The 25,165-nt window shown below is 39.9% G+C and overlaps 1 protein-coding gene and 1 long non-coding RNA gene across 4 annotated transcripts in view; one reads left to right on the top strand and one right to left on the bottom strand.

Moving 5' to 3' along the window:
- The window catches only part of USF3 (upstream transcription factor family member 3), a 56,600-nt gene extending 32,515 nt beyond the window's left edge, over positions 1–24,085 (top strand). For 2 of the 3 annotated variants that reach the window (XM_027060872.2, XM_053220875.1), the window contains 5 exons: positions 1,194–1,258; positions 2,384–2,412; positions 4,291–4,373; positions 9,287–9,383; positions 12,050–24,085. In XM_027060872.2, the coding sequence (XP_026916673.2) occupies positions 1,212–1,258; positions 2,384–2,412; positions 4,291–4,373; positions 9,287–9,383; positions 12,050–18,513 (6,720 nt within the window). In that variant the 5' untranslated portion in view covers positions 1,194–1,211 and the 3' untranslated portion in view covers positions 18,514–24,085. The remainder of the gene's footprint in view (positions 1–1,193; positions 1,259–2,383; positions 2,413–4,290; positions 4,374–9,286; positions 9,384–12,049) is intronic. The other variant, XM_053220876.1, reaches the window with a different exon arrangement.
- Positions 8,300–13,192, bottom strand: LOC128315179 (uncharacterized). The gene is made up of 2 exons (XR_008297667.1): positions 13,056–13,192; positions 8,300–12,634 (listed from the first exon to the last, which is right to left on the bottom strand). It is a non-coding gene; the product is annotated as an uncharacterized LOC128315179 (long non-coding RNA).
- Positions 24,086–25,165: the final 1,080 nt, after the last annotated feature.

Genomic DNA, 25,165 nt, shown 5'->3' with positions numbered 1-25,165 from the left:
GCATATGAATATATTTCCCTATAGTATATATATATATATATATATATATATATATATATATATATATATTCTTTAGTGTCCTAATTTTTTTTAAGTTTATTTATTTTGAGAGAGACAGTGTGTGCATGTAAACTGGGGAGGAGCAGAGAGAGAGGGAGAGAGAGAGAACCACATGTAGGCTCCGCACTGTCAGTGCAGATCCTGATGCGAGGCTCAAACTCATGAATCATGAGATCATGAGATCATGAGTTGAGCTGAAGTCAGATGCCCAAGCAACTGAGCCACCCAGGTGCCCCACTATCCTGATATTTTATTTTATTTTATTTTATTTTATTTTATTTTATTTTATTTTTTTTAAATCTTTATTTATTTTTGAGAGAGACAGAAACAGAGCAAGAGCAGGGGAGGGGCAGAGAGAGAGGGAGACACAGAATCTGAAGCAGGCTCCAGGCTCTGAGCTGTCAGCACAGAGCCCGATGCGGGGCTTGAACTCACGGACCGTGAGATCATGACCTGAGACAAAGTCGGACGTTCAACCGACAGAGCCACCCAGGTGCCCCTCCTGATATTTTAAATATAAGTAGAATTTTCCTACTTCTACCCAGATATTAATGAGTGTCAAGTGATGATGTAAGACTTCTAGCAGTTTGAGAGAAGGATAGCAAGTGAGTGAATGAATGAATGAGCTTGCTTCCATACAAGGAATATTCCTTGTATGGCTGTTTGTGTGTACATGTTTGTGTGCTTGTCACTTGTTTTTTCTGCATTCAGAGAGGAGAACCAGTGTTCTCATTTAAATTTTGTAGAACACTTCAAATATTATGAACAAAGAACATACTCTCCCAACTCAAGTATGTTTTACCTGTTTTTCCAGGTCTTGCTCAAATCCACACCCCCTTTTTAAGCCTTTCTAGATTTCTAGCCTGATAATGATCTTTCTCTACTCCAGTCTTCTCAAGAACTTTCTGGCGATACCTCACATTTGGCATTCACCATGCTCTCCACCTGCTAGTTATAATATTTTTTGTCCTGTTTTCTTATACCTTTTTCTATCCACAGCAGCTAATCCAGTGCTTTTTCGTGGTGTCACTTTTGTTTTTTTAGCATTTTGGTATTCAAACCAAAGTGCTATTAATTTCTCTAACATACTAGAATAACTTGAACTTTCTGGCGTGTTCTTCCATGCTGTGTAGGTTCCTATCACTGTAACCATGCCAGAAATGACAGAGAATGAGACTCCTACAAAAAAGCAGCACAGGTATGTAGTCCTGGTCCAGAAATAATATAGTTTGGGGAGATGAACAGAATTAGTCCCCACTTTGTTAAATAGGCAGTCCTCAGGGAACTTTCATTAAATGCCTGGAAGACCATTATTCTTCAGCAATATGTGTGAATAAATAAATACAGGTTTACAGAAAGGAGTACATAGTTAAAATTTACCTGTCCTGCTTATTTTATGGACAGTGTAACGGGAATGACAATGAGCAATTAAAATTGTATAATACCAAATCTATCCTAAGTGTTTAGTTTCTCCTGAAACTTTTACTTGCTCACAGTATCACAGTCTTTGTAGATTGTTAAGTTCATTTAGGCCGAAGTCAATTTGAATAGACATTTTGTGACATTACAATTTTGTGACATTACAATATGCACGTCAGTACAACATTACTTCTGGTTCTTTGTATAAGCCCCCTTCTGAATTTCTAGCATTTTAGGCAGTGTTTCTGCTTAAAATTGCATGATCAGTGCTTTCATTACTATTAAAATCCCCATTCTCTTTCCTTACCAAATAACTGTTAGGGATTGCTAATGTATTGAGTAATTGTACATAAAAGGGAAATTAGTGGTTTGAGTAGATTAGCTTTTAAGAAAAACTAAGAGTTTGGATAAGCTAAGGCACACAGATGCAAAAGATGGCTCAAATGCCAACTGTCTGTGCATTGGTGCTGGTGGCTGTCATGGTTCCCCATCCCCGGGGATTAAAAAGTTCCATTCTACTGTTGCTTGTACCCCTGACGCACTCACCGCACCCCTCGCCAGGTGCCAGGGCAGACATCAGAAGTCACCTACTTGGTACATCACTTTGAGAGTTGACTAGCTCTTTTATTACATTTTTCAAATAGTTAACGTTTTCAATGATTGATTTACTTCCCAACCATTGACTTTTGGGTATAGATGAATAAAGAATTGTAGAATTTGGAAATTGTAGATTCTAAATTTATACGGATGTATCTGCAGTTAGGTTTTCATACCATAATAAGATGGTTTCTTACTGATGCAACAAATACAAATTCATAAAATTTCTGTGGTTCTCAACATATAAAGTGGAGAAAATGTTTTCCTGTTATTTTCATGTTCCTTTTATCTGCACTTTTTGTTTCAGAAAGAAAAACCGGGAGACACACAATGCAGGTAGAAACAATTTCAGTTGTATTTGTTAGTATTTTTGCATTCACAAGGAAATTATACTGTAGTCGATTGTAAGTTTTTATGTTACAAGCATAGAATCATTATTCCTTATGTTTTAGGAAAATGTTCCTTTACTTTGTTTGTTCCTTTATGGTTTAATTGGCAAAACACCCCTCGAGTCTCATGAAGATGGCTAGTTTATCATCTTCTGATTCATTGTCTATTTAGATAACTCGAGAACTAATACGCCTTTGGAACTAGTGTTTTAAGTGATTTCACCCACTGAAGAAATTGAGCTCTACTTCTCCCAAATGGGATAAAGAGAATGTGTCTGCAGAAGTTCCAGAGGGAGCTGGCTGCCCAGAGGAGCAGGGGAGAGATGAACAGCAGGCTGTGGAGCTTAAAAGTCTCTGAAATGTGAACAGTCTTAAATGAAGTTGTGGAGTCCTCAGTCACAGCAAGAAATGTGGAAAATAAACATTTGATTTTATCTCAAACGTCCAGATTACAGGCCAAAGCCAGATAAACATTTATAGAAATGATTGTGCCTACATTTATATTTTGGTACATTTTAGAACACTTTCTTTTCCAGGGGTTACAGTCAGATTGAAAACAAAATATTTCAGAAGTTAATGTCTATTACTCTATAACTGATATTCTTCCTTTCCCTAAGGAAAGGACCCTGGGGGAATTTTTGTCTATGGGAAGATGGGGTGAACACTGATGGAATATTGCTGTTTTCTAGAATGAGAATTTCCTGCCTTTGAATTCCCCTTTATCACTGTGGGTCTCAATGTTGGTTTTTTTCTACCTCCATACATGAAAAAATCCACTCCTGGGTGATAACAAATACTGTTATTAGAGAATTTAGAAAAAAGGTGATATCATACTTTATTGTTTTCCCTTCTTTGGCCAAATGAATTAAATCTAATCTTTTTAGCCATAGGAGCTAAGTATTTTTATTGGAACCAACTCACATGGTGTCATAAATATGTCCTGATAGTAATTTATTATGAGAGAGTAATTAGATGTCATTGAAAATATGTCTTTACTGCTAGATTGTGAAGCAAAAAGTATGATTTTGCAAAACAAGAGCTGCTTATGGTTAATCTGAAAGATCACTGGAATCTTTTGTTAGGAAGGGAGGTTTTAGAAACCCTTCTGACAGTAAAAGCCAAGACTAATAATATTTCTACTTACAGTGTCTTATTGAAATTCTTTAGATCATCTCATTCCCTCTTGCCCTTTCCATACAATCTTTAAAGTTGTGGCATGTAAGCCTGGAAGATTTCTCAGTTAATTTGGTTGAGATGTTGTCAGTTGCCCAGTTTCTTATGGGAAAAATCCTATGTGCCCAGAGTGAATAAACCAGACTCCTAGAAATTTTAAGTCATAACTGATAGCTGTTCTATTTCAAAAATGCCTTCTAGACATCCTAAAAGGTGTTTGAAGGTTCTGTAATCTGTCTAAATAGGTCTCATTTGCCTATTTGCTATAAAAAGGCAGCTTTCTACTAACTTAGCTTGTTAGTAGGGGTTCTTAAAATTTAGTTATCACTAAAATGTCCAGTAATTACTTGAAACATAATAATGGCCTAACAGTAAAGTAATATTAGCATTTTCTGTTTTTAATTTGAGTTTAATTATTATAGATCACATTTTTAAAATGCTTATAAAAGTATTGCTTATATCAGTGCCCATAATGCTAGACTTATAATGCAGCATTCTTAGAAATTGTCTTGTAGTTATTTGTCTTCAGTAGATACTGTTTGATAAAATTTTGTTAGAGATTTCTTTACCTAAAATTTCTTTACCCAGGGAGAATAGTGAACTATAGCAGTGTACCATAAGGTCTGATAAATGGATTTTTCCCCCTATCTAGTGGAGAGGCATAGAAAGAAGAAAATCAATGCTGGAATAAACAGGATAGGAGAGCTGATCCCATGTTCTCCTGCCCTGAAGCAGGTAAGAAGTCTACTCCTATTTTCATTCATTACTTGTGAACAGATAATTCCCTAAGTTGTTTCATTGCTCAGAGTGCTTATTTTTGTTTCCTGTCACTTTTGGTTTTTGGAGTTAATCATCACCTCATTGTTTTTCATTTGCTTAATTTTCTATATACCTATCTTTAATTTTTCCCATACTGATAACAGTCTTCTAGTAGAGTATTCTACATGATCAAGTGGACCATATAATTTCTAGATCTTTAAGATCTTGAATTATTCAGTCCCACGATTACATTCATTTCTGTGCTACAGTACTTACCAGGCATTTCTTTTATTTTCTGCCAATGATATTTTTCAATTACCTTTAAATTCTTACCTAGAATCTTCCAAGGATCTCTATTTTATTCTCCGTGCCCTGTCAGCCTCCACTGGCACTTAAATCTCAGCTTATTAAAGTTTTCTCTCATGAAGATAGCTTTTTGTTTCTTCTGATAATGAGGATAAAGTGTGCTTACTGAAAACAAAACAAAATGGAAACAATATGGAAGTCATAAAAAGTTTGAAAAATAAGTTGACATCCTACTCCTAGGTTGTAACTACTATTACAAATGTTGATACACATCTCTTTGGACATTGCTTTATGAATATATATGTATATATATATTTGTAAAATATGTTTCATATATATATTCATAAAATGTTTCATAACCTGCCTTGTCATTTTCACTCAGTCTACATAGTAGACTTTTTTTCATATGATCTCCTTTCTTTTTAATGATTATATAGTGTTTCATGATAGTGAGATATCATAATTCGTGTTAGCCTTTTTTGGTTAATTGTTAAATTAATATATAAACATAACAAATAGTACTAAAAAGCTTAAAACAACATTAGTCTCTGGCTTGCCTGCCTCGCACATCCAATACAGCAACTTAAAGGCATCCATTTTCTACTGTTTCTTTTGGCATTCACCTTTATATTTTGAAATAATATGCGTATATTATTATATCATACTTTTTCTATTTTAGATTTTATCTATTGACTTTCCCTTGTTAAATCCTCCCAATATAATTCCACCACAACTTTTGATTAAATCAGTATTCAGTTCTTATGTTATTAAGACTGTAAATATTGTTTATGGTGAGCCAAAGATTAGTATTATTATGTTTTGTTTCATATGAAACTTTTTTGGGGGAGGGTTGGTAATTGCCTCATCATTATCAATTTATATATACCTATCTTTTTATTTACTTATTTATTTACTTTAGATTTTTTTAATTTATGTTTTATTTTTTATTTTTATGTAAGCTGTACACCCAGTGTAGGAAGTCATGACCCAGAGATCGAGTCGCATGCTCTACTAACCGAACCAGCCATGTGCCCCTCTATATACCTATCTTTATTTCTTTCCACACTTTCAGCAGTCCCTTAGTAGAGTTTCTGCATAGTCAAGTGTACCACATAATTTCTATTTTTCTCCTTTTTCCTTTGAAACTTTCCTTCTGGAACCCTCTGCCCTTCTTCAATCTCAACTGGTTGGTCTTTTGCAACTCTTCTGTTTTTTCTTTTTCTTTCTTTCTTTCTTTCTTTCTTTCTTTTCTTTCTTTCTTTCTTTCTTTCTTTCTTTCTTTCTTTCTTTCTTTCTTTCTTTCTTTTCCTTCCTTCCTTCCTTCCTTCCTTCCTTCCTTCCTTCCTTCCTTTCTTTCTTTCTTTTCTTTCTTTTCTTTCTTTTCTTTCTTTCTTTTCTTTCTTTTCTTAAGTAGGCTTCACACCCAGTGCAGAGCCCAGGGCAGGGCTCTACCTCATGACCCTGAGGTCAAGACCTGAGCTGAGATCAAGAGTTGGACGCTTAACCAATTGAGCCACCCAGGCACCCCTCTAACTCTTCTGTTTTTAATTTCAGGTCTCATGATTTTAATTTCCAAGAGTCTTTTTCCTATTCTCTTTGCCCTTTTTCATGTCACATATTTTGTTTCATGAATACAATACCATCGTATCTCTGAGAATGTTATATAGGTTTTTTAAAATAATTTTTCTTCTGTTTTCCATATTGTCTTTCTTCTGATTTTTTTTCCCCTTTGTTTTGAGGTTTTGTTTTTCATTTTGGAGACTTTCCTTAAATGCTTTGTGATACTTAACTGTTTTCATATTTGAGAATGAGGCATTAAAATTTAAAAGCTGATTGAATAGGTTGATTTTTGGTGCCCTAACTATTGAGTGATTAGGTGGTAAGCTAGTGTTGTTGTTTTTGTGGAACTAAAAAATATCAGTATCTTTTTATTTTGGGGGTAGCCGTTAACTTTTACCTTCCAGAGAAGAATCCTTCAGCCCCCGATCTAGGAGTGGAAAGGAGTTTAAAACTGGTTGCCATATTCTGGGAGCTGGGTGGGGGAAGGTATGCTGCTTTAGGAGGAGAATTTTACTTTACCCTCCTGTCTTCACTGAGGAGTCTCATCTTGTCCACTTCTGTGCCATGCATCTCCGAGGCTGAAATTCTCTGGTTCAAATTTCACAGAAAACAAACTTGTCTCTTGTGGTTGGGCAGGAATGAGAAGTCATGAAGCTGCATAGGATATGTGTGTGTGCTGAGGGTGGAGGGTAGTTTTATTACTGCGTAAGAAGAGTCTTTCCACCAGTCCCCTCAATTTTGATCCCATACCTCACCCTACCTTTTGTGGTGGCTAGAGAGCTTCCCATTCCTGGACCTCCCCAGGCTTTCAGATGGCCAGATCAGTTCCTTCTGCAGGATGGTACTTTTGTCTTGCATAAACCTGTTATCTATCTATCTATCTATCTATCTACTTAAAGTACTTTGTTTTCTTACATGATCGCAAATTTAAGGGCAGGCTCTATGTCTGCAGATTTTGTTTTTTTTCTCCACATCTCAATGTACAGTAGCTTCTCAGGAAATATTGATGTTTGCCCAGGAAAATCTTATTTTCCTGCTTTTGACGGTCATTCCTACAAGTTTCTCTGAAAGGAAACTATGATTTCACTTCCTTGGTGTCCTAGCATGTGCAGTGGAAGTCAGTATTTGGCTTCCAGAAGCCGAGTAGATTAAGATTTTCTTCACTATTTCTATGTGTCCTCCCTCAGCCCATCTGCAGTAGGGAGGCAGATGGGCATTATTATGTTCTGCCTTTGTATCAATTCTTCCTTTAAGAAAGAACAATATCAGAGCGTGTAGGCGCTCAGTTGGTTGAGTGTCTGACTCTTGATTTAGATTTAGGTCATGATCCCAGGGTCATGGGATTGAGCCTTGTGTTGGGCTCTGCACTGAGCATGGAGCCTGCTTAAGATTCTCTCTCCCTCTCACTCTCTGTCCCTCTACTTCTGCCCCTCTCCCCTGCTCGTGCTCTCTTTAAAAAAAAAAATAAAAAAATAAAAAAATAATTAAATAAATAAACGAAATTTTACAAAAAGGCAATAACTATTTTTTCTCTCTAGAGTAAAACATTTCCTAGATTATATTGGGTCTCTGTTGGGACTCAGTCTAAGAAGCCCAGAATTGCAATTTTGTGAACCAAAGCCCTAAATCCCTGATTCCTACCTGAAAAGAACTATCTGATAAAGTACTGGGGATATTTAATAATAAGCATACTGGAATAGAAGTTAAACATTCACTGCAATATTTTTAATAGCTGAAGAATAAGAAACCAAAATGCCTCTTGGTTAAATAGTTATCATACTATACTGGAAAATAAAATAAATACAGCCTTTAGAAAGTATAACATAGATATCTAAACCCTATATGGAAGTATCTCCAAGATATATTTGTAAATAGAAAACAACAATGTAGCATACTGCTTATAGTATCCTTCTATCTGTTTTTTGTTTGTTTGTTTTTAAAGAAAGATCCATGTATCAGCATAGAATATTTCTGGGAGGATACACAAATAACTATGACTGTTACCTCTGGAAAAAGGTATAGAGAGCTAAATTTCCTTAACAATTGTTCATAGGATACAAACAATATTAAAGTCTAGAATCCTTACAGGGCCTTGAAGGCCCTCTCCAGCCTCTTCTCCTCCCACTCTTCCCCTATATACTTTAGTTCTGCTCACCTCACCAGGGCCCCTCCAGTGTGCCAACACAGCCCTGCCTAAGGGCCTTGTCCTTGCAGATCCTGCTACCTGGACCCTCTTCCTCCAGATATCCACGGGGTTTACTTCCTTCAGGTTTTTGCTTTGCCTCACAGAGAGGCCTTCTCCAGCCTTCCCATGCAAGATAGATTACAATACAGTGCCTTAGTTTGGGCTCCTATAAGAAAAATACTATAGACTGAGTGATTTAAACAACAGAAATTTATTTCTCATGGTTCTGGAGGCTGGGAAGTCCAAGATAGAGGTGCCAGCTGGTTTGGTTCCTGGTGTCTGCTCTTCCTGATTATGTCCTTGTGTGACAGGGAGTGCAGTCACCTCTCTCATGTCTTTTCTTCTAAGGGCACTGATGTCATTCATGAGGGATACACGCTCATGACCTAATTACCTCCCAGAGGCCCACCTCCAACTACCATCATATCAGGGATCAGGGTTTCAACATGAATTATAGGGGGACACAAACATTCAGTTCATAGGACAGAGTGACCTTTGCCATCTCTCTGGGCCCCTATTTACTCTGTTTTATTTTCTCTTCCTAGCACTTAGCTCTACCCAACTGTATGTATGGAAAATACTCCTGAAGGTCAGGAATTTTCTCCGTTTTGTTTATTACATCCCCAGTGCCTAGAACAGAGCCTGACGCATAGTGGCTGTTCAAATTTAAATACTTAGTAAATGAAAAATGAACAGCAGAAGCATTTGAATATGGTGTTCATTTTAAATTTTGAAAAGACACATATCACATATATGTGATAAAACCAAAGCTTTAAGTTTCTTCTGGCAAGTTCTTACTCTTCAGTGAAACTTTTAAGTGGTTAATTCTCTTTGGCAGAGCAAGAATATGATCCTGGACCAAGCCTTTAAATATATAACAGAACTGAAAAGGCAAAATGATGAACTCCTGCTTAATGGAGGAAACAATGAACAAGGTAAAGATTTGAAGATTCTTCATTTTTGTTGTTTTTTCAGTGTTCAGGTCTTCGTGTCACAGGGCAACTTATATGAGGATACAGAGACTTTTTTTGACCAGAAACATTGTTAAGATTGTCCATGCATTCGGTGGGCCAGAGAATAGTGTTGCAAATAAATTCATCTTAGTTTACCTCTTTTCCCTCTTCTGTGAGCAACTCTAATCTTGCAGGCATACATAATTTTGATTTTGGACTCTTCCGTGCACTTCATATTTGCTGAGCTCATGAGACAAATAATGCTGGGTCGCTTTTATTCCACTTGGATCTTCCAGCTAGGGGAATCCCGTGAGAGGATATAGGGGAGAGTCCTGCTCAGTGTAACTTAAAAACAAAACAAAGACCTGCCTGGGCCAAGATTTAACTGTGACTTAACTCAAAAGGTCAAAACATTCCGTTCATAATTGTTTATACTGCATGTAATGTGTGTATCAGACTGCCTGATCATTTAATGAAATTTGATTTTTATTATTATTCTTTAGATAATTACGTTAAAAAATAAGTTTTTATTTTAATTCTAGTGCAGTTAATACATAATGTTATATTAGTTTCAGGTATACTGAAATTTGATTTTTAATTAGAAGTGACATTTTTATGCTATATAAGTTCTGTTTTTCCATTTGCACTAGAGAGATTTCCTTGTAAGAGCTGAAAAGAAAAATGCCAGGCAAGTGAAAAGCTCAGAATGGTAGGCAGTTTGAATTGTCCTTTATTTATGGCTCTGACAAAAACAGAGAAAGAATTTCCTGGGACAACTCAGTAGGTCACCTTAAAAGGAGAGGAACAAAGGTAGAATTTGCTGAGGTGGGGGCAGTGTTGGGCTACTTTTATTGTATATCCAGAAGGTCAGCATTCTGAATTCTCTTTGCTTGCCTTAAGTTAGATGACAGCTTACCCCCTCCCCCATGTCAGCTGTCTTTTACAGTCCAGGCCCTGTTTTATGATGCTGTTAGGTAGTTAGATTCGTCATACATGTTTGGTAAGCACTCTGAGGCATCCCATAGAAGAGATATTAAGACTGGAATGATGTGTAGACTTTTCTAAGTAGAGCTTCTTTGGTTTCACACCCCAGAGGCTGAGGCAGTTGAGTTACATTAGGGAAAAGGGAATGTTTTGGAAAAATATAAGTTGCATAGGGCTCAGGAAAGGCTGAACAGGTAGGCCAGGGCTTGGGGCAGCACCTGAGGCAGCTTAAGTCTCACTACATTGTCATCTCTGTCACCATCCTTTCTTTGGCTCTTTTTTGTGCATCTACTCTCTTCTCTTTTCTCCTCCCAGAAACTTCCCACATATCCTCTGTCCATAAGACAGGCTGGGCCATAGTCTGAGCCTGATTCCCAGCGGCCTTGGGAATCAGGCCCACCTGGGTTGAGTTTCATCTTCACTTACGCACTCAGTACCTGTGGCTATTTACTTCACCTCTCCGATCTCAGTTTCCCCATCTTAAAATGAAGATAATCACAGCACGTGTCTGGTTGACTTTAAACAAATTTATGTAATTACTCTGAGTCTGTTTCTCACATCTTAAAATACTGATGAGAGTAGGTAGTTCCCATCTCATGGTTGTTATGAGGATTAAAAGAAATAATGCAGGTAAAGTACTTTGAGTAAAGTTGGCATATAGTAATTACCATCATCATTGTTATTATTATTATGAAATGAGACAATGAATGAAAAGTGCCAGGCATGTAGTAAGTGTGTAATAAGTGAGGACAATCATTATTATTTGGTCCATAAAAATTGTCCCTTAACTTCTGATGCCCATGGCACATTGGCATCATTCTTCTGTGTCTCTTATTTTAAATGTCTGAGAAAAAGAATCCATTAGTCTCAGCTCATCCTTTTCAGAACAGAACTTTTTATTTCAGGCCACTTCACAGGGCATTGGCTTTGAAGATTGGCTGCCTTTGGTGGATGGGGAGGGGAGAGATCTACCATTGTGGCAAGACAGGTGGGATGTCTGGGGTCACAGAGCATAAATACCAACAGCGAAGGCTGCCCCAGTAGTAGCATCCATGGATGAAGTTCTCTCCCTTAGAAAAGAGTAGGGCTGTGACAGTCGCATATGTCCATTGGCCCTGTCAAGGGAGATTGAAGTTCCGTTATTGATGCTTTCTTTGGTGCTTACTACTTTACCTTCAACCTGTTTCACTGTCTCTGGCATTTCAAAGAGTAAAATAGAAGTGAGTTTAAAGCCATTTATAAAAGAGACTGACTATTACCACCACAAGTAATGTTAGCTGTTATAGCATGTAAATGCTATTATATTGATATTCAGTGTTATTTTCCTAGCATGTGACCATGATATCAGTGTGCCTTCCCTTCTTTCACCTTGGTAGCTGCCCCATTGGGAATTTTTGAATTGGGAATTTTGAGATTTCTACATTATGGGTAATTTCTGACCTTACTTTTAAAGATATTTATTTTTAAAAGGATAGGATAGAGGCTTGTTACACCAATGTAAAAAGGAGAAAGAACTTGCATTAGAAAAGAACTGAAGATTCTCAGATGAGGTATTTCGAAATGCTAGAATTAGACTTTGGTAGTTAGCACACAGTTTTTTCTTAAGTTACTGTAAGTACTGACACTACCAGGTAATTGTTTCATTTTTATTTTTAATATTGTAGCTGAAGAAATTAAAAAGCTACGTAAACAATTGGAAGAAATTCAAAAAGAAAATGGCCGATATATTGAATTACTGAAAGCAAATGACATATGCCTATATGATGACCCTACAATCCACTGGAAAGGAAATCTTAAAAACTCAAAGGTCTCTGTTGTTATTCCCAGTGATCAGGTTCAAAAAAATATCATTGTTTATTCCAACGGGAGTCAGCCTTGTGGAAATAGCCAGGGAACAGCTGTTCAGGGGATAACCTTTAATGTTGGTCATAATTTACAAAAGCAGACCGCCAATGTGGTGCCAGTACAGAGGACTTGCAATCTTGTGACTCCTGTGTCTATTTCTGGAGTTTACCCTTCTGAAAACAAGCCATGGCATCAGACCACAGTTTCTGCATTGGCTGCCAACCAGCCTGTTCCTCTTTGTCTTCCTGCTACCATTCCTGCTCAAAATATTCTCGAGCTTTCCACCTCTGAAAGCGAATCGAGCGTGCTTGGTGCCACCAACGGCCCACTGATCGCAGTTCCCATTGGGCCTGAACCTCACCAACATCGTTCCGTGCACACGTGTCTAAGTGATCAAAGTTCTCCTGAAAATAAGAATGGGCAAGAGAGCCCCAAATTATTGAAGAAGACAGTCCCTTGTGCCACAGGCGTCCCCACCACTTCCTCAGCGACTGCCACTAAAGTGCACCACGGAAGCCAGTCCTGCCTGAGCATCCAGGATTTCAGAAATGATTTTCAAACCACCTTTGTTGTCTCAGTTACCACCACAGTCTGTTCCCAGCCTCCCAGATCTGCAGGTGATGCTTGTCCAGTGAGCATCAGCAAGGGTGCAGACTCGGCGAGTGTTACCGCAGCGGTGGCCCCTTCTGCCCCTGCAGGAGGGAAGACCACCACTCCTGTAAGCACTCTTTCTGCAAACCCTTTGGACAATAGTTGGACTCTTTCTTGTTCTTTGCCTTCTTCCAGTGTTAGTGCGTCGGATTTGAAAAACATTAATAGCCTTACCCGAATTTCCTCTGCTGGAAACACACAGACGACGTGGACTACTTTGCAACTGGCGGGAAACACTATTCAGCCCTTAAGCCAGACACCTTCTTCTGCAGTGACTCCGGTATTAAATGAGTCTGGTAGCAGCCCTCCCACGACCAGCCACAGTAGACACGTCGCTACGGGCGTCAACGTGAATAATTCCTTTCCCGCAGACGGGCAGGTGGTTGAGCAAGTAGTTGTCACCTTGCCTTCTTGTCCATCTTTACCTATGCAGCCACTAATTGCCCAACCACAAGTTAAATCTCAGCCTCCAAAAAGTATCCTTCCATTGAATTCAGCAATGCAAGTGATTCAGATGGCTCAGCCAGTTGGGTCGGCTGTGAATGCAGCTACAGCTAATCAAAATGTTATCATTCTTCAGCCCCCCAGCACCACCCCTTGCCCAACAGTGATGAGAGCAGAGGTTCCCAACCAAACAGTAGGTCAGCAGATAGTGATCATACAGGCAGCTAATCAGAACCCTTTACCGCTCCTCTCAGCTCCACCTCCTGGTTCTGTTCGACTCCCTGTCAGTGGAGCCAATGCTCTACTAGGGTCTAATAGTTCAGTGCAAAATGTTTCGACCCCCCAGACTTTTGGAGGAAAGCATCTTGTCCATATATTACCAAGACCTTCATCTCTATCAACATCTAGTTCAACACAAACTTTTTCTGTTACCATGTCAAACCAACAACAGCCTCAAACCATTTCTTTAAATGGACAGCTCTTTGCTTTGCAGCCTGTGATGTCCTCATCAGGAACTACAAATCAAACCCCTATGCAAATTATCCAACCCACCACCAGCGAAGATCCAAACACCAATGTTGCCCTGAATACATTTGGAGCTTTGGCCAGCCTCAATCAAAGCATATCACAGATGGCTGGGCAGAGCTGTGTACAGTTGTCTATTAGCCAGCCTGCCAATCCCCCAACTGCCGCAAGTAGTCAAACCATCCCAGTTCACAGTGTTTCATTAACAACAACGGTAGCATCTCCCATGACAACCGATAATTCAGCCACACTACCCAGTACTTATAGTCTGGTAACTACACCCTCAGTGAACACTGTAGCTTGTTTACCTAATGTGAAGTCAAAAAGGTTTAAGAAGCCAGGTGCCAAGAAACACTTAGCAGCTCACAAGTCCGCATGTCCCCCGAATCCCATCAGAGAGGTGGGCAAGTTAGCCTGCCCCGGCACTGAAGCCACAGCAGAGCCGTCATGTGGTGATGGACTGCTGGAAAGCCTCCCTGTCGTGTTACCGTCTGTCACCATATCCCAGGCAAATTGTGTGAGTGTTTCTGGTTCACATTCTTTGGATGTTCTAAATCCTGAATCCGTGATACCCGAATCTGTACCCAAATCTAAGTCAACAGAAGAGTCTAGCTCACCCTCCCAAGCATCTGTAACGAGTGAACATTTTGTAATGGCCCCAGCAAAATCCAAAGATTCTGCCCCCATTCTGCAGCAAGAGGCATCTCAGGATAAGCCACCAGCTAGTTTGGCATTGTCAGATGCTGCCAAATCCTGCACTTCAGCCAGCGTGTTGATTCCATCTCCAAATGATCCCCACCTTTTGGTTTCTCAGGTTTCTGGGCTCTCATCCACCACTAGCACTACAAGCACTGACTGTGCTTCTGAGGTAGAAATCATTGCTGAACCTTGCAGGGTGGAGCAAGACTCATCAGATACGATGCAAACGACAGGTCTGTTAAAGGGGCAGGGTTTGACTGCATTGCTGTCTGGTCTTGCTAAAGAAAAAGACTCTCAGAAATTGTCTCTTTCGGTGCCGGTGGACCATCCTGACTTTCCTTCTGAAAATTCTAAAATGGCGGATTCAAGTGTCGATTTACATCCCAAACAGGAGCTGTTACTGATGAACAGTGATGACAGAGGTCCGGGGCAACACCACTCCTGCATCCCTGATCAGGAGGTTATTAATGGCTCTTTGCTTGTCAGCAGGCAGGCCGACTCTCCCATGTCCACCAGCTCTGGCAGTAGTCGTAGTTTCTCAGTTGCATCCATGCTTCCTGAAACGACGAGAGAGGATGTCACCAGCAATGCAACAACGAATACCTGTGACAGCTGTACCTTTGTAGAGCAAACTGATATAGTTGCTCTTGCTGCAAGAGCTATTTTTGACCAGGAGAACCTTGAGAAGGGAAGAGCTGGCACCCAGGCTGATATGAGGGAGGTTACTTCAAAGCCTTCTGAAGCCTCACCTTTAGAGGGAGACCAGCCTTTCAAAACACAGATGTCTAAAGAGAGTGGCCCGGGACAGGCAGAAGCAACACCAAATGAATTTAATTCTCAGGACTCAATCGAAGCAACTGTGGATCGATCCCTCGGAAAACCAAGTTGTTCTGTAGGAATCAAAACATCAAATGCCTCTTTACAGGTTTCGACTTCTCAGCCACCAAGCATCACCAGTTTAAGTGTCAATAATCTTATCCACCAGAGCACCATCAGCCATCCTCTGGTCAGCTGTGCTGGTCTATCCCAAACCGCAGAGCAAGCACCTGTTCCGGCAACGGTTAATCTGACTGTTGCATCTAGTTCCTACGGTGGTCAGCCTCCCGGGCCAGCTCTGATGACCGAATATTCCCAAGAACAGCTAAACACCATTACTGGCACCATACCAAATCCACAGGTTCAAGAGCCACTCTTAAAGCCAAGTCAGGAAAGCCGCAAAGACTCCGCCAAGCGTGCTGTCCAAGACGACCTTTTATTGTCTTCAGCTAAACGTCAAAAGCACTGTCAGCCAGCCCCGCTGAGGCTTGAAGCTATGTCGCTGATGAACCGCACTCCGGACAGCATTTCTGATCAGACTCAGATGATGGTCAGTCAGCTCCCTCCCAACTCTGCAAACTCTGTTGTGCCTATTAGCAACCCAGCACATGGAGATGGCCTCGCACGATTATTTCCACCGAGTAACAATTTTGGGGCCCCTGCATTGAGACAAACGGAAGTTCAATGCAGTTCTCAGAATTCAGTTACCGAGCAGCAGCAAACCCAGGCCAGTCAACATCTCCAGGCCCTGCAACAGCATGTTCCAGCCCAAGGGGTATCTCACCTGCACGGTAACCACCTCTACTTAAAGCAGCAGCAGCAGCAGCAGCAGCAGCAGCAGCAAGCAGGACAGTTAAGAGAGAGGCATCACTTGTACCAATTGCAGCGTCACGCGCCTCATGCAGAGAGCTCTGTCCACTCTCAGCCACATAACGTCCACCAACAGAGAACTCTCCAGCAGGAAGTCCAGATGCAGAAAAAGAGGAATCTCGTTCAGGGCACTCAGGCCTCTCAGCTTTCCTTACAACCAAAGCACCACGGAACTGACCAGTCCCGCCCCAAGAGTGGTCAGCCACATCCCCACCATCAGCAGATGCAGCAACAGATGCAGCAACATTTTGGAAGTTCCCAGCCAGAGAAGAGTTGTGAAAACCCTTCGACCAGCCGGAGCCACCACAACCATCCCCAGAACCATCTCAGTCAAGATATGATACACCAGCAACAGGATGTTGGAAGCAGGCAGCAAGGTTCCGGGGTTTCTTCTGAACATGTATCTGGGCATAATCCATTGCAGAGGCTTTTGACTTCAAGGGGCATAGAGCAACAAATGGTGTCCCAGCCCAGTATCGTGACTAGGCCTTCAGACATGCCCTGTACTCCACACAGGCCAGAGAGAAATAGAGTTTCAAGTTATTCTGCCGAGGCACTTATTGGAAAGACATCTTCTAACTCAGAGCAGAGAATGGGCATGTCACTTCAGGGTTCCAGAGTTTCAGATCAGCTTGAAATGAGAAGCTATCTTGATGTTCCCAGAAATAAGAGTTTGGCCGTTCACAATATGCAGGGTCGCGTGGACCATACTGTTGCCTCGGATATCCGCCTTACTGACTGTCAGACGTTTAAACCAAGTGGAGCCAGTCAGCAGCCCCAGAGTAATTTTGAAGTACAGTCTTCAAGAAATAGTGAAATAGGTAACCCGGTATCATCATTGAGGAGTATGCAGTCCCAGGCTTTTCGAATTAGTCAAAACCCTGGTCCACCACCAATCGACCGCCAAAAGAGATTATCTTATCCACCAGTTCAGAGTATTCCGACAGGAAATGCCATCCCACCAAGGGACAGTGAGAACACATGCCACCAGAGTTTCATGCAGAGTTTACTTGCCCCTCACCTTGGTGATCAGGTCCTTGGAAGCCAGAGATCACTCTCAGAACATCAGAGGAACACACAGTGTGGTCCATCCTCTGCAATTGACTATAATTGTCCCCCAACCCATGAAAGTGTCCATATTAGAAGAGAGAGTGACAGTCAAAACAGGGAGAGTTGTGACATGTCCCTAGGTGCGATTAACACCAGGAACAGCACCCTGAATATTCCTTTCTCAAGTTCTTCTTCTTCAGGAGATATTCAGGGTCGAAACACAAGTCCCAATGTGTCTGTACAGAAGTCCAATCCCATGAGGATAACTGATAGTCATGGGACCAAGGGCCACATGAACCCTCCGGTCACAACCAACATGCATGGGGTGGCAAGGCCAGCTTTGCCCCATCCGTCTGTGTCTCATGGAAATGCTGAACAAGGGCCTCCTGTACGTCCAACTAACTCTTCAGTTCCCCAGCGATCAAGGCATCCCTTGCAAGACAGCAGTGGTTCCAAAATTCGTCAACCTGAAAGGAATCGTTCCGGAAACCAAAGACATAGTAATGTCTTTGACCCAAGTCTTCCCCATCTTCCTCTGTCCACTAGTGGCAGTATGATTCTTGGACGCCAACAAGCCGCTACAGAGAAGAGAGGAAGTATTGTTCGTTTCATGCCCGATAGCCCACAAGTACCTAATGATAACTCAGCGCCTGACCAGCATACACTATCACAAAATTTCGGTTTTCCTTTTATTCCCGAGGGTGGCATGAATCCACCAATAAATGCTAATACTTCTTTCATTCCACAGGTTACTCAGCCTAGTGCCACTCGAACGCCAGCTCTTATCCCTGTAGATCCCCAAAATACTCTGCCCTCCTTCTATCCCCCCTACTCCCCTGCTCATCCTACGCTGTCTAATGATATTTCCATCCCCTATTTTTCTAATCAAATGTTCTCAAATCCTAGCACTGAGAAAGTAAACAGTGGAAGCTTAAATAACCGATTTGGATCAATTCTGTCTCCTCCTAGACCTGTTGGTTTTGCTCAACCAAGTTTTCCTCTGCTCCCTGACATGCCGCCAATGCACATGACCAATTCTCACTTGTCTAACTTTAATATGACATCTTTGTTTCCAGAAATAGCTACAGCTCTTCCCGATGGCTCGGCAATGTCACCTTTGCTTACAATAGCAAACTCCTCTGCCTCTGACTCTTCCAAGCAGTCCTCAAACAGACCTGCCCACAACATAAGCCATATTTTAGGTCATGACTGCAGTTCAGCTGTTTAAATACTGATAGACTAAATGTAAATGTATTGGGTGAGATTACAAATGTGTTTGTGTGTGCATGCACACATAATGCACATGGTGAGGGAGGTGGTGTGTGTGTGTGTGTGTATGTCTTTGTGTTTGTGTAATCAGTTTCCAGTTATCTTCCGAATGTAGGGAAGCCACGTCAGAGATGATGCGAATACTGGGTTGCCAGCAACAAACTATCTTTCATTTTTAACTGCACGGTGTGCTTTTTAAGTTTTTCAAGCAGAGTTGCATTTTCAAGTTTGATTTGTAATCTTATATTCCCTAAATACTTACCAGCTGGAAGTTGGGGGAAAATCCCTTTGGCGTGTGTGGGGTAGTAGGAAAGAACCTAGATTTTAAATTTGATTGCTGATCATTTGTCAAATAGATAACTTGAGGTATTTGAGTTGCTCTCCAAAAATAGACACTTTTGATATAACGCAGTGGCTCATCACCAAGTGCTTGGCTGATGACAGCATCTAGAACAGTTTCTTGCCCCTGGCAGGTATTGAATTAATGTAGAATGAATGTCCATGGTTCAAATCAAGCAGTTAGCAAATAAATGAGTTGCTCGATCAGCCTTTACTCCCAAGGTTTGCTGAAGGTAGAGGCTTCTTTCTTAATGATAACAATGCCTAAGCTATCTGAATTTTAATGTCTCATTCTTCAAATTAGGGAGCCATGTTATCTTTCAGTGTGCCAAGATCCTGGAAAGCAAAGGTCTTCCTTACTTAGCCTTAAAAATAGCAATCTGAAAAGCAAAGTACATAGACTTTGTCCATTTTGTGCTTGCATTTTTGCATCAGGTCCTAAGGATAAAAGCAGTTGTATTGCAGAATTTTACATGTGTTTTGGCAAAGATTGTTGCTTCATTGGTTGAACTTTGTTTTCAACATTTTCTTCATTCTATTTATTTGAGCTCGAAATGCTTTCTTTTATATTGGTTAATCATTAGGGACTGCTCAGTAAATAGTGTGTTTGGAATTTACACAGTTATATGAGCCTTACTTTTTAAATATTTCTGAGCAGAGTCTTAAGCTCTGTCAGTGTTTTCATTTATTGATATTTATATTTAAAAGGTGGCATTGTATGTTACATTATTACCCTGCATAGTAGAATTGTAATGAGAAGACGAATCTGTTCGTTATTTTTCCTGATGGTAGATGTGAAATGGTGCTTCAAAAAATTGTCTCTGTATATGTCTTTGTGTGTGAGTGTGTGGGGGGAGGGGGAGAAGGGGGACAGAACACAGACATAGATTTGAAAATATAAACTGGTCCTTTAAAAATTGGCCTGCCATCTGGAAATGGAAATTGAGACCTGAGACCTGCTGAAGTATTGGAAAACTGGATGTTAGGGTTTTTAAAAGCCCCACAGAAGTTAATTATGTATACACGCACACGCACACACACACACACACACACTCATATATTGGATTTTGAAAACTTAGAAAAAAAACCTCTGAAAACAACCGTATATACTCATATTCTCAAACCTATTACTTTTTGTTGTTATATTCTGCCAAATATAGGATCAAGTGGGAGAGATACATATAACATGGTTCTGTCTGCTCTGTTAATAAAGTAAACCCAAGAGCCAGCATTTTATTTTTTCCTCCTTAAAAATGCCTCCTCAGGCTGGGTCAGAGCTGTTAACTCTGGCGAATACCTCTTGTGAAGACTCAGTGGAAGGGTCACGTGTGCCTCTTGAACTGTTCTTACCAAACTTTCCTCCCTCCTCCTGCTGCTGACTGAAGCAGCCTCCTGGGAGCAAGAAAAAAAAATGTAAACAAGAAAAGCTTCTGTATTTTCTCCTTCAAAATACTCATGGGGAAGAATAGGAGTTACTTAAATAAGACAACAGATAAACAAAGTAGTTAAAACTTTTAATTGAGGGGAAACATAAGATTTATGGCTTGTTTTTAATTGAGTTTTAGGTTGTAACATTCAAGTTTTTCTCTGTACTTGAAAGGTCCAGCCTGCCAATTTCAAGAAAGGTAGTGTTCAATATGTTTGGTTATTCATTCTCCCTTCCTCCGTCTCTCTGTCTCTCTGTCTCTGACACACACACACACACGCGCGCGCACGCATGCATGCACGCACGCACAGCGTGGTGGCTATTGAGTCCTGAAGAACTGGGCACTGTTAGATAGAATGAAGGTAACAGGCTAAGGAGAAGATCAATTTGAACATTGCAATAGAAAGGCCTCAAAGCCTGGCACTTTCAGATATTTCTCTGTTGCATTGATTTTATTTTTCTGCTCAGCCCTGTTCAGAGATAGCGATTACATGTTTCAGAGCTTTCATTCCAAGAATGTACTTTGATCTCAAATGAACCCCTACCCCTAAGTAAGCCTTATTTGACCCTCTGAAGAAAGATATGACTCTCTGCAAATAATTTGGCTCCTGCTTACATGTAGCTCTAATTATCTTACAGACATGTGCATATATATGTAAGAGATCATTGTATATATGGACCCAGTTCTGAAAGTGTTCAGAGAAGAGTAATCTTATTTGATTTAAAAGCATGAGTGTACAAGATTTATCAGCAGTATATTATTTGATAATTAGAGCTAAATGATTTTGGGGAGGAATTTTATTTAATATCTAGCAATCTCTGGATATAATTTTTGGCAAAGGTACTGCAGAAAACAGTCAAATAGTAAACTTTAATGTTATTCTTGGCTTGCTCATATATGACTATAGAATGTAAAACCATTTCCACAGATAATTTTGTAATTTATGAAAATACACAAACATACAAACCTATGAATCATAAATGAGAGTCATTAATTAAATTGTTTTTTCTCTCTTTTAGTGTTACTGATCACATAGAATCAATTAGAGAAAGTAGTTGACTCTGACCATTTAACACAGTAACTTCTAATGAAGTGAAAAATTTCAGATACTTCATCCTGTATAAACTTCTAATATGTCAATCATGGGTAAAAGAAATCAAGTTTGATGTCATTTCTCTTTTTGGGATATTTTATACCACTTCAGGAAATTTATTTTTGTTTATATCATAAGACCTTTTGGGGGGACCATGGATGGCATCTTTTTTCTAAGTAAGGAGCCACATCCCCCAGTGATCATGCTTTATAAAATTTAACGTATTAGAACTGTGGAAAGAGAAGAATGAGGAGGGAATATTCTTTTGCAGCAATTTCCATTTACGTATCAGGGTGAACTGCAATAAAGATCCATTTTTAAAAATCAGCCTTCTTAAAATACAAAATTATTTAAACATTCTAAAGATAATTCATTTGCCTTGCTCTTGCCTTCTAACATTATCCATATCATGGAAAGGCTGAAATTTATACCCCCAAAAAATGTGGAAACGTGTTTTAATGGAGGTAAGGTTGTAAAATTTTGAGAAAGGATAAAGACTCACTAATAAGCATCTTCTCAGCTTTGTCCTCCCTTTGATAGATAGGTACCGAGGCTCCTCTTTTCTTCCATCTGCTGCGAGTCAGCAGGTGGCAGGGAACCTGCTCATTTCCTTAGGATGATTACTTCTCTGCCTTGAAATGTTTATTGGGCCCACCCATCTATTGGATCATTGTGTGACAGTGAGTCATGCTCCTATATCAGTGAGTGAGTCCCAGTTCCTGGCTTTGGGAACCACTGTATCTCCTATTCTATCAAGAGGTAACAAGAATTTCTTGAAACAAAGTTAGTTCAGAATTAATTTAAGATACTGAATGTGCCATACAGTTAGTTCTCTTCCTTGTTTTGATGAGCTTGCTTTGTGTTTGTTTTTGCTTTTCCTCATGGAGGAGTTTAGAAAGCTCAAAGGTGGGACCCAAATCAGATGGCTTTGGGTTGATACTTTAGGAACCTGGAAGTTGTACTTCTGTTGTCTGTATAAATTCTGCCTTTGCCTGGAGCTAATTGCCTATGGCTGTGTATATCCAGAGGGCAATAATAGTAGCCAAATAAACTAGTGTGAAGTTAATCTGTGAGTGATGATTTTATGATACCTATATGCAAGTTAAAGGCCAGAAACTCATTCCTTCTTGAACTACCTTTTTTTGGCCAAATGCTATGAACGGAAAAGGGTCCTTTTCTTTTTTTGACTTAACCATATTTTGTCTGCATTCTACACCTTCCTGTGTGAGCTTGACAGTGTTTTTACCGGAGTCTGTGGGGGACACCAAGTTTGGATCGGGGCAGTCCAGCATGAGGCCCTTCTTGGACACAGAGCTTCTAGTTCTGCCCACATGCCTCTATCCTGGTACTGCACTTTACTTGAAACTGTGCCTCTGGTCCTAAGACCAGCCATTGGAACATATTACCCACTCCTGTGTTACATAGCAAAGGACCGGTCGGAATGGTACGTGCTGTGTAGTCAAACACCTAGAAGACAAGAACAGCTGATGTTTCTCACTGTTGCCTTATCATTCTCTGAGCCATCTTTGATGCCGATCTTGTAAAAAGTGTACTAGAAGCAAAACTCCTTTTAAACTCAGAGCTTGTAGGTGGTGGTCATTCAACATCCTTGTTTCTATATTTGCACAAACCCTATCCACTGCAGGGGTCTGGTGCACGCATGTGTTCAGATGCTTCATAAACACGAGCCAACTTGGGTTGAAAGTGGATATAATATTCAAATTGGTGTTATTTTGGATGATAATCTGCATAATCTGTCACTAGAGATCTCATGAGACATAGAAGACAACTCTTCATTTGTAACTTAACACTTTTAAAGAAGATGATCATAAGTTGTGGGGTTTTATTTATTTTTTTGGCTCAGTTGTGTATACAGCTTGACACCATATGATGTCCTAGGAACTTAGAGCTTGCTCCATCTAACTCCTTCTTCACTTCTCTGGATCTCTTTACCCCCATCCCTCAAGTCTTAAAACCATTTTCATCTGTGAGGTCATTGAGGCACTGGACTTGACTATATTGGTAACCTTTAAGGGAGTTAAACTGTTGATCTTCCAAGAAGAAAGGGACCAGACAGTGTTGCTCAAGATGCTGCAGTTGTGTTACTGTGAAGAAAAGATTTGCTTCCACTTTCAGCAGGCCATATATATATATATATATATATATATATATATATATATTCATTTTGGTAAAAATAGGTGGAAAATCGGAAGACATAATTACCTTCACAAATTATTTATAGATACACTGGGTGAGAGGCTTACTGTAGGGCAGTCGCCAGAAAAACCTAACTGTAGTCTTTCAATAGTGTAATATTTGTATCTATTCCCATGCCAGCGATGTCTGCTGTGTACTGTGTCCTATTACTGTAAATCACCTGGTTTATAATACTAATGGGAACTAATTTGTTTTGTAATGGAATCCAGAGCAGATATGTATAATATGATCAGGATTGTCCTCCCTGTTGTAAATAAGAATAGGTCCTGTTTATTTTGACATCTTTTTACAAATGCATTGTATTAGGGTGTGAATATTCTGAACCATGCTCTTGTTTAAAGTTTTGAAATTTTTATTGGTAAATGTAACATTTTAATGGTTGTAATAATTATTTGTATAGATATGAATATAGTATTTTATTTAAGAAAATAAACTTTGCATTTTTGCATTGTGAATTCTGTCTTTTCTGATCATTGCCGCGTGCCACCTCAAACCTGGTATTAAAACAACTTGTCTTGTATATCAAAGTTTTCTGTTCAAGGAATCTTCCAATATTACCACAATGTCTGAAAATGATACCGTGACCCACTTCCCCTGGGGACTGTATTCCTGATCAAAGAGTCAGCCTCAAATAAACCAGACCAGTGCTATAGTGTTAGAGCAAACTATACACCTCTGTACTCATTGTAAAAAGTAAAATTAGAATCCCAGATCTGGAAGAGTATTGAGAGAGGATTCAGTTAAAGTCGCTATAGTGGAGGAACCTGAAGCACAGAACTTTGGAACCAGAAATGGGTCTTTCAATATAGCTTCCCACATCAACTTGGTTACTGTTTACAACCGTGAAGTTTGAGAGGAAAAAACAAGTTGCAGGGGAGCTCGAACAGCACAAAGTGATAGAAGTTTAAATGCCTATAAATGAAACAATTTCTTGTTTAGGGATACCAAGAGACGTGATAAAAATTGTAAATTAAGGAAATGACAAACCCAAAGTTCAGTACAATGGGTACTTCTTAGGAAAGGAGGGAGGGGGGTTGTATCAGGATGGGTACATCAAAAGCACTGGTATGTTCCATTGAACCGAATAGTAGATAGGTGTTTGTCTCATTTACACCAGGAGATTTTGTTTTATAAATGAATAAACTACATTCTAATATTAAAATGGGTAAAATGAGGATGTTAGAGATCATTTATTCCCATATCTCAATAAAGCTCTTTTTTAAAAATGTTTATTCAGTTTTGAGAGAGGGAGAGACGGAGACAGAGCGCCAGTGGGGGAGGGGAAGGGGAGAGAGAGAGGGAGACACAGAATCTGGAGCAGGCTCCAGGCTCTGAGCTGTCAGCACAGAACCCGATGTGGGGCTCTAACTCACAAACCGTGAGATCATGACCTGAGCTGAAGTCAGACAACCCCCTGAGCCACTCAGTTGCCCCAATAAAGCTGTTTTTTTTAAAGGTATTTCCACAAAGAAAACTTCAAGTGGTTTTATTGGAAAATTACTTTAAATATTAAAGGAAGAAATAACACTGATCTA

The sequence above is a fragment of the Acinonyx jubatus genome, chromosome C2 (genome assembly GCF_027475565.1).
Source record: "Acinonyx jubatus isolate Ajub_Pintada_27869175 chromosome C2, VMU_Ajub_asm_v1.0, whole genome shotgun sequence".
NCBI classification, from domain to species: Eukaryota; Metazoa; Chordata; class Mammalia; order Carnivora; family Felidae; genus Acinonyx; species Acinonyx jubatus.
Note: the sequence above shows the minus strand (reverse complement) of the source record. Positions and strands in the feature narration are given on the sequence as shown.